This window comes from Excalfactoria chinensis, chromosome 3 (genome assembly GCF_039878825.1).
Source record: "Excalfactoria chinensis isolate bCotChi1 chromosome 3, bCotChi1.hap2, whole genome shotgun sequence".
Lineage (NCBI taxonomy): Eukaryota > Metazoa > Chordata > Aves > Galliformes > Phasianidae > Excalfactoria > Excalfactoria chinensis.
The window spans coordinates 61000987-61017045 of NC_092827.1; the positions used below are offsets into that span (position 1 = coordinate 61000987).

At 39.9% G+C, this 16059-nt stretch overlaps 1 protein-coding gene across 4 annotated transcripts in view; it reads right to left on the bottom strand.

The window, feature by feature from the left end:
- Positions 1 to 8673, bottom strand: part of ADGB (androglobin) — a 70732-nt gene extending 62059 nt beyond the window's left edge. For all 4 annotated transcript variants that reach the window (XM_072331308.1, XM_072331307.1, XM_072331305.1 and 1 more), the window contains exon 1: positions 8492 to 8673. In XM_072331308.1, the coding sequence (XP_072187409.1) occupies positions 8492 to 8673 (182 nt within the window). The remainder of the gene's footprint in view (positions 1 to 8491) is intronic.
- Between the last annotated feature and the right edge of the window lie 7386 nt (positions 8674 to 16059).

A 16059-nucleotide genomic window follows, 5' to 3' on the forward strand; every position in this document is an offset into this window, starting at 1 on the left:
AGCTTCGATGAACATCAGTGGGTGCCATTATTTCCACATGGAGGAACTCAGTGACGCGCTTTTCCATTATCGGCACTTCCATGTCAGACATCATTATGTCAGACTGTCCCTCTGCTGCCAGGGTTACACAGCAGCAAAATGTAATAGAATATTGGTGGGAAGGTTCAACCTCTATTGCCATACTGCCAACATCTCCCTCCAAGATTGTGGGTTAATATAAAAAAAAAAAATAGATGGCATTACTTTTGGAGTAGCCCTTGTATTTACCCACTAACGTTTCTATGCCTAGGAAAAGTAAGCAAGTGCATAGTGGTATGTTTTGTTCACTGTTTCAGGTGGATAAAATTCAGTGTGCAGAGACATTTCTACTCACTGGTCCTGCAATGCAGTCTAGTCCACTACAGATTTACAATGCTTCTAAGTTGTCTGGGAGAACAACAAGCACCTTGCTGTTGGTTAGACAAAAATAAAATCCCTCGAAAAGGCTCTGAACAGCCATTTGAAACAAAAGAATTCTGACCCTCTTAGGACTGATTGCAATTAACAAACTACGAAATGAGATTATGATCTCAAAATCCCTGTTTCTCAGGAAAACCAAGAAACTATCTGCACATTGGATATGAACAGCCGTTGAAGCCCAAGATAAACCACAGCTCAAGCATTATTTGGTATAAACATAACCTCAAAACTATTTTTAATGGCAGCCCAATTCCAACAGATATGACAGAATTAACCCTTAAATGGATATGTAGAGCACTGGCAATAAACTAGACTAGTATCATAGAATCACAAGGTTGGAAAGGACCTACAAGATCATCTAGTCCAACCTCCCTCCCATTACCATTGCTATCACAAGCCACTAAACCATATCCCGTTATTCCTCATTCATACTTCTCTTGAACACTGCCAGGGATGGCAACTTCACCATCTCCCTGGGCAGCCATTCCAGTGCCTGAAGGCTTTCTGAGAGAAAAAGTTTTTCCTTATGTCTAATCTAAGCCTCCTCCGGTACAACTTGAAGCCATTTCCTCATGTCCTGTTTGTTACCTGGCAGAAGAGGCCAAACCCCTCTCCTCATCACAACCTCCCTTCAGGAAGTTGTAGAGTGCAATGATGTCTCCCCTGAACCTCCTCTTCTCCGGGCTAAACAATCCCAGCTCCCTGATGGATAGATGGGATTGATGACTTAAACAGGCTGAAGGGATATTCCATAACATATGACATCATGAAAACTGAAAGTTTTGAAAGGAGTGTGAGTTAATCTCTTTCTCTCTGTTCAGCTTCTTGAAGACTAGCTGGGCATCAGTCAGTAGGTGATGAACTATTGTTTGTGCATCACTTACAATATAAATTCACATACATGTTTTTGCCATAACCATTATCCCTTTCCTTTTCTCCATCTTAGTAGTTTTATCTCTGCCCACAGGTTCTACTTCATTGTGGTTTTTTGTTTAATTCTCTCCCCCATCCCACTGGAAAGGGGTGCAGGTGAATAAATGAATGTGTGGTGCTGAATCATCTGCTGGGTTAAACAACAACATATCTTCAACACCTTTTGTCCAAAATTTTAACTGTGCTTTAAGCCTCTAGCAGAACTTAATTAGAAACCTCCAAGCCATATTCATCTCTGTGGGATCAAGTACACAAGTTTGTACATACCAAGACGAGCTTGAAAAGTGGATCCATGTGAACCTAATGAGATCAACAAGGTCAAATGCAAAGTGTTACACTTGGGTCAGGACAAACTTCTAGTCTTTGCATATGTGTAGAGAATGCGAGAACTCCTTGAGAGCAACCCTGCTGCAGAGCACCTGGGTATCCAGATAGATGGAAGTGAACCAGATTTTGCAGGCTGGAAGACCAACAGAATCCTGAGGTGCATCAAAAGAGGGGTGGCCAGCAGAGCAAGGACCAACCCTATATGCTGCTCCCATGAGGTTCCACCTGGAGTACTGCACCCAGGCCTGGAGCCTCCAGCACACAAAGCATACAGAGCTGTTGGAGCAAAGCTAAAGAAGGGCCTCAGGGATGATCAGAGGACTGAAACACTTCTACAAAGAAAGGTTTATTTAACTTGGAGAAGAGTAGTTTCTGGGAGAACTCACTGTGGCCTTCCAGTACTTGAAGATAACATATAAACAGGAGAAGAAATGGTTGTTTATCAGGGTGGTCAGTGGTAGGACAATGGGGAATGGTTTTAAACTAAGACAGAGGAGGTTTAGATTAGATACTAGAAGGAAGTTTTTCCACACAGAGTGGTGATGCACTGGAACATGTTGCCCAAGGATGCTCCCATCCCTGGAGGCATTCAAGGCCAGGCTGGATGCAGCTCTGGGCAGCCTGATCTGGTAGTTGACAACCCAGGGGGGTTGAAACTGGATGATCACTGTGGTCCTTTTCAACCCAGGCCATTCTATAATTCAATCTATACTGAAAACCTACAGAAGAGTGTAAAGGCACATATAATATATTTATCAAATACTTCAACAGTCTCCAGTCATTTTTAGCTCAGTCACTTTCTGAACTAGTTATGGTTGCCATGCAATCAACAATATTTGGTAGATTTAATTTTCATAGACTCATTCCATGCAATTTTTTAGCACCTATTCCATTTACGTAAACCAGCTCTAGTATTACAGTGCAATACTGAAAGCAGCTTCAAGTTCAACCATCACATAGATATCCACAGGACAGTTCTTCCCATTCCTAAGCTTCCTTTAATCTAGTGGACCCTCCCCCAACACACACAGACAAAAAAAAAAATAAATTAAAAAAATAAATTATCTGTTCAGACTATATTCTCTGAACCACTGCTGCAATTTAAATCTTATGGAAATCTACCTGAGGAACACATACTGGCAATGGATTAAACTGCAGCAATATGCTTTTGCTGACTTTTTATCCTAGGCCTTTCGGGAACTCATGTAGCAGTGGCGCAATTTTTTTGTGTTCTTACTGTCTCAGCCTGTAATCTTAATAACAAATATGAGGTATTCCCAGGCTTTGGTGCAATAACCCACTGCACAACATCAGTGCAGCTACCTGCTACTTAAATCAGCCAGGCACATAGCTAAACATGAATCATTTTTTCCAGCCAATGTGGGCTTCAGCTGGTCCCAATAGGTGCTGAAGAACCCATCAGCAGTTAATAATGCATTTGGCTATTTCTCTATGTAATGAAATTTCTAATGCTACTCTGAGCTTTGTCTGCACACTGGGAAATTGTGCCTGCACTACAATCATCCCTAACCTACTTCCCTATCTTGGCACTGACCATTTATTCCTCACTTTGTCTCTGATAACCCAAACTGTAATTCAGATCTTCTTTTGTTCTGGCAAATGCTGATGACTCAGGCTTAATTCAGAAAATTGGGCTCAATGGTATAGAGTTTCATCAAATTCATTTACAAAGAATTTTTAGCTCATTATCATTGTTACAAGCCAGAATCTTCACTCCTGACAAAGGCATCAATTCCAGTGATTTGCTATAGCTGTTGAAATCTGGGAAAGATCAGATTCTCAGTAGCCTCTAATGGTGCAATTAAGAAAATCTTTAACGACAGCTGTTCTTTTCAGCTCTTCAGCCTGTCATCTCTAAATCTGCCCAGGTCTTGAAGAGAACTGTTACCTAATTAGAAAGCAGTAATGAAGGGAGACCCAATGGAGCATCCTGAAGATAGGCTTACGTGAAGTCTGGCTTAGTGAGTTATAAAGGAAACTTCATATCTTCTTCCTATGCTTCCAAGCTCCCCTTCCAGCACCAAAACACAACGTGACAACAATATAAATTGATTTTCCACAGTACTTACTGTGCTGACTACTACGAGCATTTATGGGGGGAAAAATAAAAATAAGAAATCTGATCTCACTAGAAATCCATTTAAGTAATTTTAAGATTATCAAAACTTTTTGTCCAGATATTTGTACACATCACTCTCAGAGGGTTTCTGCACTAATTTATCTGTAAGAGTTATAATAATAACACTGTAGTTCCTTGCGGTAACCAATGACAGTTTCTCAGCAATTTTAAAAACATTATTAGCTTTTTTTTCTTTTTCATGCTACTGACAGTTCTGTTCAATATTTCAGTCATTCATAGACACGTAAAAATAAACTCAATTTGCTAGTAGGAAGACAATATTTCAGAAAAGACAAAATACTTTTGACATTTTTATCCCTGCAACTGCAAGATGTGCTCAGAGATAAAACAGAAATCCTAAGGGAAAACCTACCTCACAATTACAAACAATAGTGAACTTACGGGACAACATTCTCCCAGGCAGCGTGCAGTTTTCTGTTTTTTGTCTGATATATGGATAACAACATTACTAAAGTTCTCATAGACTTATGTAAAATTCATGCGGTAGAAGGTACACGGAACTGTGCTGAGCAAGCTTGGTAACGGAATCCACATGAACAGATGCCAAGGAAATAGCTATTAAGTAAATGCCATATGTCCAACTGCCCCAGCTCCAATCCCATAGCACGTGCATAAGAATATTTACTTTTAACCCTCCCAGTCCACTAAAAAAACTTGGTAAGCTGCCGTTAATAAAATATTCACAATCATTACTACCATTAGCGTACTGCTAGCAGAAAACCATTATTTAAGGGAACAGATCAATCCCTCCATCACAGGAATTGCAATCAAATTGAGGATTAAGTCACAAGGTTACATAGAACAGTTGTATTGTCCCTGTGTTCAGCAACTTTCATCAAATATAAATAATAAGAACAGCACTAAATCATTTTGTTTCAGGGTGGACTGCTGCAGAATCAGCTCAGTACTCCAGTGACTTATTATTTTTTCTTTACAACAGTGACACAGATCTACAGAACATCTATACTGTAACACAGATATTCTTTACCACACACAACCTACTTCCAAATGAAGATCTATTGTGGATCTGTCAACCTGTCTTCTATCAGTAGTGTTCCAGTAAGTCTGGCATTTCACGCACACAAATTCTGTGGCAAAGGGGAAAGCATTCTAGAAGCAATGTGAATACTGAAGAATGAAGAATGTTGCTTCCATTTTGCACAAATCACAGTCTACAGTTCGAAGTTTTGACCAAACTGCTAATCCAAATAAAAAGCTTTCTGTTAACAGACTGCGGTACAAAATGCACATCTGCCTAGCTGCTGAATATCTCTATAGGAATTCTGTGGCTTACAGCAGTGCTCTGCAAACTAGAGTGTGCAAACCATGCAGAAAGTATCAGAACTTCAGTATTGCATGTATGTAACTTACAAATACATAAATATGCTATTTTGAGGGAAGTGTACTCCAAAGTCTGTGCAAATAGTGATGTGCAACCAAAGATATTTGGAGACTATTAGCTTACAGCATGACTACAGGAAAGAAAGACTTTCCAGTATTTTGGCCATATCAAATGCACTAAGGATGCCACAGTATCTTCTTGTTGATGAACTTGGGATACAAACTCCCATCCATCTGGGAAACAAGGAAACCTATCCCATTACAAAAACAAGAAAGGCTATTCAAGGCATCTTAAGCATTCTGGGGTAAACTTTAAGCCCTGCTGTGTTCAGCTCCCAACTTTTAACAGCTTTTATTGATTTTAACAAAACCAGGGCTTCGCTCACCTCTTTGAGCACAAAGATGTTTTCAACAGTGTGAAGACAGTATACAGTCTGTAATCAAATCAAAATGCAATTTACAGAGAATACAAAGCAATACTATTGAAAGTAAAGTAGGCCTAGACATCAGGTTTAATTTTTAAATGTTTTATAGTAGTAGACTCTGTGATTTCACAAGTAAACAGGGCTACTTTCCTTGTAAAATGTTTAAGACAAAAAGTTTAGGCAAAAGATTAAAACAACTTCTTACTAGCTTTTCTTGGCTCATTACCTATAGCTCAACAGATCCTGCAGAAATTTGTTCCCAACATCACATACAAGATTTATTTTGTAGTTAACTGCATGTGGCTAGACACGCATTGCCCTAAAACCATGTTTTATCATTCGTCCATCCAAAAGGCCTGACTGATATTTCAGGATGATAAAAACTGAGCAGGGATAGGTTAGTCAGGAAAGCAGTATTAGAACTACTATGACAACCAGAGTTCTACTGCCAAGGCTTGCTCTAGCTGGAAAGGGCACAACAGCAGAGGAAATAAACACAATAAAACATTCTACAGTTTAAATGGAAATTACAGGCTTGATGAAAAAAACCCAAACCAAAACTTAAATCAAGCAACATTTTCTGCATTGTGAAGGTTCTACATTACAATCAAGTGATCATTACTTCTTCCATAGTCTATTTATTCATCACTGAACTATTACTAGGACATGTCCAAGCTACTCCTTCTTGTGTAAAAACAGCCCCAGTGAAAAGAGTCCATACTCCTGTGCTAACACTAAATTAACACTAGCATGTAGTAGACATTAGTTCCATTACAATTACCCGATAATTTCAGAGTGAGATGAAGCATGTCTATTGCCTATTAGCTCCAACAAGAGAATTCAAAAAACTAGTGAGCATTTCTCCTACTCGCACTTCAAAGGTGTTTCTATAAAACTTAACACCATTCAACCCAACTATAACCAGATATTCTCTAGTCTCAACCTGGCACAGAGAAAAGGATTTTGTAATCTAATTGTGTGCCCCGGTGGCGCAGCGGTAGAATTCCCGTTTGCAACACCAGGGGGCCCGGGTTCGAATCCCCCCTGTGGAGCAGGGGGTAGAAGTGCCGCTCTGCTACACAGAGGGCTCGAATCCCGGGAGTTGGACTCGATGATCTCTAAGGTCCCTTCCAACTCGCACAATACTATGATACTATGATATGATGATAATTGATGTCTTATTTAATAAAGCCTTAGCAGCAGCAGACTAAAGAAAAAGATAGAAGCTGTTTCAGATATTCTAATGCAAATAAATCATTTTATGTGACTGATTCTTTTACAAGTTATTTTGTATGATATGGGAGAAAATTATTCATTTTACTATATAAGTATTACATACATTTATAATCTCAAAGGAAAAAATCTCATACTGTAAATATGGTTTGTAGGGGACAAAATGTTTTGGATGACAGCTCAATCAATTTCACACACAGTGCAAGGTAGGAAAACACTACTTTTGCCACCTGTGCTAGAAAATAGAACTGTCCTTGAGAAATTAGATACTGACTGAATTTTTTTTTATATATATACTGTTTGTAGCAGTAAATACAAAGGGCTGCACAGCTGTAGTTAAACTAAGAAAATAAAATGAGTTACTAAGCAAAGGGATGCAGAACTGAAAAGGGGAGAATTACAGATACCGGCTGACCACCAGAACAGAAAATGTGAATCCAGATGTGAAACATGGGTATGAAGATGCAAAACAAAATATCTTGTTGAAAAGGCTGGGTGGATAGATATGAGATAAGCAGAAAGGAACATCTGAAGACTAACTTCAAGTGAAGAATAAGCGATATGGCCAATACTTTTGTTTATGGCAGTAAAGAAAAGAAAAGGGCATAAGCACATGTACATCAGTGCCAGAAACACCTTTAGTCTGATTCCTGGCAGCACTGTGCATGAATACTTACAAAGTTTTGGCTGAGAAACTTCCAAAAAACATAGAAATATGATCATGGATCAAAAGTGAAAGTAGTGAAAGAAATGTTACGCTTTCCACTTATTTAATGAAACTGATGTGCTGCATCATTAGCCATTTTGCCCTGAAAAGTTCAGCTTAGTTCCTCTGGTCAGTGAAAATGAAGGTCAAGTATTTTCCAAATTATCTTCTAGATTCGAGTTCTCAAGATTTTTAAACCTATCCCTCACATGCAGAACAACATATCACAATGTGAACACCTGCACATCATGTGCACCCCGTGGTTACAGTCCTATGGCCCTCCTCAAGGTCCAAGATGTATATCTTGACACTCACAATCTTTCCATCAGGGTTACGTGACCTGATAGGTACACAAAAAGTGTCATAGGAAAAAGAAAGTACAAATTCCACATGAAGCAGTGGGCACAAACTGGAACACAGGAGATTCCATCTGACCACCAGGCAACACTTAAGCTCTGTGAGGATGCCATGCTACCCAGAGAGGCTGTGAGGTTTCATCCCTGGCAGTCTCCAAACCCCACCTGGACGTGGCCCTGGGCACCCTGGTGTCTCTGCTTGAGCAGGGGTCGGACCAGATGGACCCTGAGGTCCCTGCCAAACTCGTCCCTTCTACAGCTCTGTGTTAAACCTGAACTCCCAGCTTAAAGAGTAAAGACAAACAAAAACAAAGCAACCCCTACCTTGTATATAGAACCTACTTTGTGACTAAGCACCCACTTGAGCAAGCAAACTTTCTTCCCACCGGCCCTTTGCACGCCCAGGATCGCAAACCGGTGCCTCCTCCATAACCGCACCCCCCTCTCGGCGCGGACCGGAGCAGAACGTAGGGAAGCGCTGGCTGCAGCTCCCCATTCCCTGGGCCGTTACGACCCGCCGAGACCCCGCGCTCCCTCCTGGGGCTCTTACTCTTTGGCGGAGGCGCCCAGGAACCCGGAGCTACTGCGACTGCTGAACTCCTTCTTCTTGCTGCTCTTAGAGGCCATCCCAGAAGCGTCCGCCGCGTTGCCGGGAGACCTGACGCGTCGCAAGTAGCGGCTCAAGCTCCGCCCCGTTGTCCAGGGCCCCTTGGGCCAGCCCACGCCACGCATGTTGCCTCTTCTCGACACAGACGGGACGGGACAGATGATGGCGCCGCCAGCAGGTAGCTGTTGCTTCACCCCGCGCACACGCAGCCCCGCGCGGCCCCATCGCGCACGGGGTGCGCAGGGCGCAGAGGGTCACGCGGCCGGAAGGCTGCAGCCGAAGAAAGAAAGTGTTATCGGTATTTACAGTTATTGATTGTAAACTTGGTAACCTAAACTCCTGTATCAAGTACCTCTGTATAAAGACCAAACTTCGACAGTGATTGAACGGAGGATGGGGGGGCGGAGGATAGATAAATCTGAAGACATAGAACCCTCACCCCTTTTCTTGAACACCTTCAGGAACTGTGACTCCAACACCTGCCTGAGCAGCCCATTCCAATGATTTATCACTCTTCTGGAAAAAGAGATTTTTTTCTATTACTCAACTTGAACTACCCCTGGTGTAACCTGAGCCCATTCCCTCTCATCCTATCACAGGAAAAGAGGCCAAGTCCCATTTTGCACCAGTAGCCTTTCAGGCAGTCATAGAGAACAATAAGGTCTCCCCTGAGCCTCCCTCTTCTCCAGCCCATGTCTCAGCCACTCCCCATAACAGCTGTGCTGCAGAGCCTTCACAGATTATTACCCAGGCCTAAATGACTTTCTTGGAGTGATGGGTGCACAGCTGAGCACAGTACTCAAGGTGCAGCCTCAGCATTGTCACATGAAAAAAAGTGCATTTCGTTATGAACATTATAGGCACATAAGTTTTTGTTGAACAAATAAAGAATAAGAGTAACCAGCACTTGCTTCAAATAGAGGCATTTTTGTTCCACTACATACTAGCACATTAAAAGCACAAAAACAAGAAATCAACCAACAACGAGTTCTGCACTTTGTAGGGGTGTCAGAGATGGAATTTACAAGCATTTACCCTTCTCACATCAAAATGGTAGAAGACATAAGCTCCTGACAGGAAGCCCAGGATTCCTAGAGTGAATAGAGATTCACCAAGCCAGCTGCTTTTGGATTCAGCAGATACTGACCTCATCTAACTATGGAGACTTGTTCAGATGCAGTCCAGAAATCACATTATTCCTAAAACCTCCTTTCTAAATAACTAAACCTTATTGCCATTCTCCAGCCTGGTCCCACATTATGAAAAATCCTCCATAGAACAGATCATATCTATTCATTTAATCTTATTCAAGTGAAGTCTTTCTGAAATATGAAAACTAATGAAAATGTGTCAAATCATGAAGGGCATAAGTATCAAAAGGCAAAGCAAAATATGTAATGATGCTACATCCACTGGCTTTAGACAAGTATCAGATCTTGATTTATATCAAGATGACAGAAAGCCAAATGTTTTGAAACTTAAAAGTAGAAAGTCCTTCAGCATCTTTGCATTTCCTTTAGCATTATGTCCAGTGGCACTCATTTTAACTAAGGTACCTTGAGACACTTCTCACTTGAGAATCAAGTAAACATCTCTAGCTTATTTATTTTCAGTCTGAACAGCTGGTCTCCTGACAGTTCTACTGTCAAACACTGATCAAGACACACAAATGAATGCTGTCAGACACAGAGGTAAGCTCCAGTTCACAAATTCAGTACCAGCACAAGGCTGTCAGCCTCCCCATAGGATTCAGAGGTATCTGGGACAGTTCTCTTCAGGAAATCTGGTTCCTGATCCTACACTGCAGGGGACTAGCAAGATTTGCAGCATATGAGCAAATGCAGAAGAGATGTTAGGCAAGAGGCAGGCTTACAGATGGAAAAATAAATAAATCTATGATTATAAAAGAACAGTGCAGTTGTCTGTCAGAAATCCATAGCAATAACCGAATAGATCCTGAGATAACACATACTTACCATAGCAATGGATGGGTCACATCATGATCACCATTCTTCTAAGATGCAATTCAGACACTGTTTTGCTGTTGCCAGCATTAGTCTCTATTGTTCCTTAAAACATTACACAGTCAACTGCTCTTGTCACTTCAGCTTTAGTCATAAGTATTTCACACTTTTCTGTAGCTGCAAATACTAGTTGTAGAGAACAGGTAAACAACAACCATTAACAGGAACACAGTCAAAGCTTCTTAGGGGTTTTGGAGTGCAGGCTCAACTCTCCTCTGATTTTACAGAAGGCATTAGGATTCCAGAAGACAGGACACATTTTCTGTCTCGAGAATGTTTGCAAGCGTGGCAGAGAGCAAATCTTATTAGTCTGCTGAAATACCTAATGAGAAGATTAAAGATGGTCAGATTCTTCCCATCCAGTGACAAGATGATACCATGCAAGTCAGAAGTTCCACTTACAAATACAAGAGTTGCTTGGTAGGTTTTGTTTATTTTTTTAAATGAAGGTAGTCAGCCACTAGCATTAGCCTTCCAATGGGACTATGGACTCACAAAACTGAATGTAGCTATGACCAACTCCGCTGGAGCTGATGTTGCTTTGCACAATCTCCTGAGGTCCCTTCCAAACACAGTTACTTTGCAGCTCAGTGAAGTTTTACAGGAATAAGCTGAAGTTAGACTTACATGCAAGGATGAAAAAGATACACTGAATCTTTAGGTATGAGAATGCCACAAAGTTAAATAGGATATGAAAAGGAGGTACAAGGATTCTTTATTGGGGTGCAAGGGAGGGGGACAATTTTGGGGTTTTTGGGGGGCAGTTCTGAAATTGTTAGAAAACAAACAAACAAAACACACAAAACCAAAACAATAGGAAGTTTTAGGCTCCTGCTGAATTTCTGAAGACAATTACAACTAGCAGCCAAGTAGAAAAACAGTATAAGTGCATAACCTTCCACCCACTGCCACTTAAAGCTATCTAATAACAATGTATCTCACTTGATCTTTTGGGGGAATATTTTTATACTAGTCCAAGCTGTGCTCCAATTTGATGTGGAAGAAGAAAGAATTTTGATGAACCATAGCTGCCAGTTCCACCCATCTTTTCACTAGGTTTTTCGCTACAATACCTTTCAATAGCTGTTATGGTACAGTCTCATTTTTCATGCTGCAGCTCATCTTAGGGAAGACAATTCCAAAATATGGAGTAAAATATTCAGCAGTAGTCCAAGCCCCACAGGTGCATCAGGCCCAGCGCTGCCACTGAGCAAGGGAAGGGGACTATCCCACTCTGTTCTGTAGAGCACTGAGAGCAGGTTTGCATAAGGAGGACTTAAAACTGTTAGAGAATGTCCAAAGGAGGACTATGGAAGTGATGACGGGTCAGGAGGTGTGTGAGATGCAGCTGAGGCCACCAGGTTTATTCAGCCCCAGAGCACAGGTGACTGGAGTCTGCATGGAAGCCTACAGCATGAGGGGAGTGGAGGGGCACCACTGAGCTCTGCTCTCTGCTGGTAGCAACAAGGTCCAAGGGAACAGCATGGAGCTGTGCCAGGGAAGGGGCAGCTGGGGTTAGGGAAAAGGTCTGCATCAGAGGGTGGTTGGACACTATCACCAGGCAGTGGGAATAACCTCAGTCTGCTGGAGTTCAAAAAGCATTTGGAAAACTCTCTGACATAGAGAGGTTGTGTGCCTCCAGTGGCGCAGTGGTAGAATTGCTGCTTGCAACACCAGAGGCCTGGGCTTCGAATCCCTCCTGTGGCGCAAGTGGCAGAAATGCTGCTCTGCTACACAGAAAGGCTTGAATCCCGGGAGTTGGACTCGATGATCTCTAAGGTCCCTTCCAACTCGCACGATACTATGATAGGTTCTGTTCTGGAGCCAGAAGCTGGCTTCAGTCTTTGCAGGTCTCTTCCAATTCAGCATATCCTACAGTTCTAAATGTATCAGTACCATTTAAAATCTTGCTGGACTTCTCAGGGCACGTTAACTTTGATTCTCTATCCACTTCAGAATTGAGGGAACAGAATTCAGATAACCAGTGAAGGAAAAGTGAACTAGATTAGACAACTATGCACTACCATATCTTTGTTCTGTAAATTTACACTTGGTGATTCATTACGGGAATATCCACATCAAAATAACAAGCTTCCTGGTTTTTATATTGTATGAAAATGCATATCTGAACCGTGAAGTTGAGAGCAACTGTGGTGCTCCAGCTACCAGGAGCATTAAGTGGGGACATGCAGAGAAACTACTATTATCTTTCTAAAAATTTCTATATCTTACAACTAAATGCTATTAGGAGTTGTGATCACACCTTGAGGGATGGATAGATAGTTGTGGTTTTAGAGTAAGAATGCACAATATTAATGCAGTATTAACTAGTGAGCTGTAGAGACTGCGCAATCTCTCAGAGCATGATTTTATTTTAGCATTTTGCTATTTAAAGTTAAGAGGGTAACTTTGCAACAGATTTATAAACTCAAATCTTGTTTGTTCTAATTAAAGGCAAGCTGCAAATCATTGCAGATCCTTTCTAATGGTGATTAACTTCAGTGCAGTTTTAAACAAATGGTTTTAGTGCAGTTGCTTTTCTGCATAAGGGCTAGAAGAGTTACACTAGAAAACAAATGCAGAATTGCTAGACAAATTTCAAAACAAATGTGACTAATATTTTTCAAGAAAAGATAGGAACAAAGCCATAGATATAGCTGTAAACTCTCAAACTTGCTTTTCGCCCTACAAAGTTAAACAAATTACCTTTTTAAGTAAAAATAGTACTGCAATACAGTTTACATTCTCCAACATATGCAATGTAGAAGTGGCATGAATATTAAGAAGATTGTCCTGTCTCACGTATGATAAGACAAGTGCCGTCATAACTATTTGAGCTATAGTAATCTCAAAGTTGTGCTCAAAAACAACAACCTAAAGAAAATAACTGCTCCCCTCCTTAAGTAAGTAAATATTAGAAGGCAATGATCTGGGGTACCCTAGGAAAGAGCACGGTTGAACAAAGCAATTCTCTAAATTCTTCTGTAAGTTCTAAGCCAAGCAGTCTGCCATACAAACATCTATATTAGTGCATTAGCACTTAAACTGGACAGATGCTATACAGAGCCAAGGGACTAGAAGTAATCTCTGTGCACAGTATAAGTAATCTGTTGTTTTATTGTACTGAAGAAATACTAAGTATGAAATTATGTTTGAGGCATAGTACTTTAATACAGAATGCATCTTTATGAGGCAGACATTTTGCTACATCATACGTAGGTAGCATTGTCAAAAAACAAAATCATTGGAACAGAAGAGGCTTGGACGCAATATGAACACTGGAAACTGTTAACATGGCTCAACTATAATTGGGTAAACTTCAGTGCTATAGTTTACAAGACATTCGAAAAACAGGTTGAAAACCAGAAGTCAAAAAGCAAACCTACCTGACTGCGAGGGGTTGAAAGATCATTTTTCAGGATTGATATGACATATAACTTTAAAATACACCAGTAAATGACAGAAGCTTAGAAACAATTAGCCAAAGGCTCATGCTGCCTTTAAATATTAAGGAACTAAAAGATTTTTAAGAAGTCAATTATTAGCATAGCTCCAAGTTTCAGAAGGATGATTATAATAAACAACTTAAAGTTTTAATTTCAAAGAAAATAGGGGAAAAAAAAGTTATTTTGACGTTTGTTTTTTTATCAAAAGACTGAATACTTAAGTTTCCAAGGATGACCAAAACCCTTAGTATTATAACAGCACGTGACATGGAGCCCCTACCTCTTACTCTCAAATTATTTAAAATCACAAGGCCACAAGGTTACAAAGGGGACAAGGCTAGGAGTCCTTTGTATTCTAATTCCATCTAGACTTCAAGACAATTGATAAGATGCAAAAGCACCACACTCAGCTTTTATATCTTCATTAAAAAATAAAAAAAATAAAAAAAAATGAAATTCAGTAAGTACTGAGATGTTGGTCCTCTATTTGTAGATCTTCCAAGGTTATCCAAGCACCATCCCTTCCCTATAAAGCTTTTCTTAAAGTAGTTACAGAAGGAAGAATTCTGTGTACACAGACTGAAATGATAACTATTTAGTAGAATTAATAATGAGCCTATGTAAAGAACATAAAATGTCTAAGCTAGTAATTTTTCATTGAAGAAATATTTTTTTGATAGCATTAAAAGAATTCATTATCATGTTTAGTTAACATACTGAGTACAACACCACCCCCCAACCCAAATTGGAATTGGAAATATTTGTTAAAGCAAAAATGGAAGCAAAGAACCAATCTTACAGTGCTTTCAAATGATGATGTACAGTACAGGCACAATCCCTTCCAAATCTTCACTAGATAGACCTGAATCTATCACGTTCCTTACTCTGACTAGAGTTTTGCTACAGAACAAACAGCTCTGAAGTGACCTTTCACATGCTGCCAAGTAAATGATATATTTCAATACAGAATCATTATTTATATCACTGGCACTTTCCTAATACACTTTTCACTCCTGTGAAGTATGCTGTCATCTCATTTTCTTACATTTTCCAGTAACTTATTATACAAAGGATGAAGGCGTATGCACATTTAGAGAACTGTTTCCATAGCAAATAAAGAGTATCATAAAGAAGGAAAGGAGCAGCCAGTTCTCCATTTTAGAATCAAAGCCATTAATTTATTGAAGCTAGAAGAAAGGGAGCAATAATTTAAAAGCAAAATACTTCAACATTCAACACCATATCACTTAAAATATTTCTGTTTCCCCCCATCACTGTCTATCAAACATAAGAACTATTTCCTAATATTAAATCACCACATACAAGCAAGGATTTATATAATTTGAGAGGACTGAACGTTACTAAGACTCAACAACTAACTGACCTAACCATAATTTTAAACAAAAATCTTCAGAGCTGGAATTAACTTATTTTCCTTCCACTGCATTTAAGTTGCACCTAGACAATTACGTATAGAATGATCAATTTCTCCTGTTTTCATAATTAATCTTTTCAAATGAATAACAGGATACTTTGTATAACCCGCACATACCGCACAACTACAGTGCAGAACAACTATATGCTATCTGCAGCCTTTATTTAATAAGATGGAATCAAGCCAAGTAAGACATTCATAAGACATTTAACTTGAAGCACTGACTCAAATGTTTACTGAAATTCTTATCTCAAATCATTCCTTCAATACAGGGACTAAGAAACCAAGTAATTTATTTTATGATTGATATATTCCAATTAGCAAAAGGTAAAAAAAAAGTAGCAGAGGGCCTCCATTTATATGAAAAAAATGAAATGAATCATTTTACTACATTGTATCCTGTACACAAGAAATAAATGACCTTAGACACTTTTTTTAACATATCAGCTTGACATTAAGTTGTCTAAACTTCCAGATATCTTTCCAAACCAGAGATTTTGTGTTAATTAAAACAGGGCTCCACACCTACTGTGCTTGATCTTTGTTGTTGGTATTGCCTGAACATCACTTAGGCTCATTTTCTCCAGTCAATAACACATCAAAACT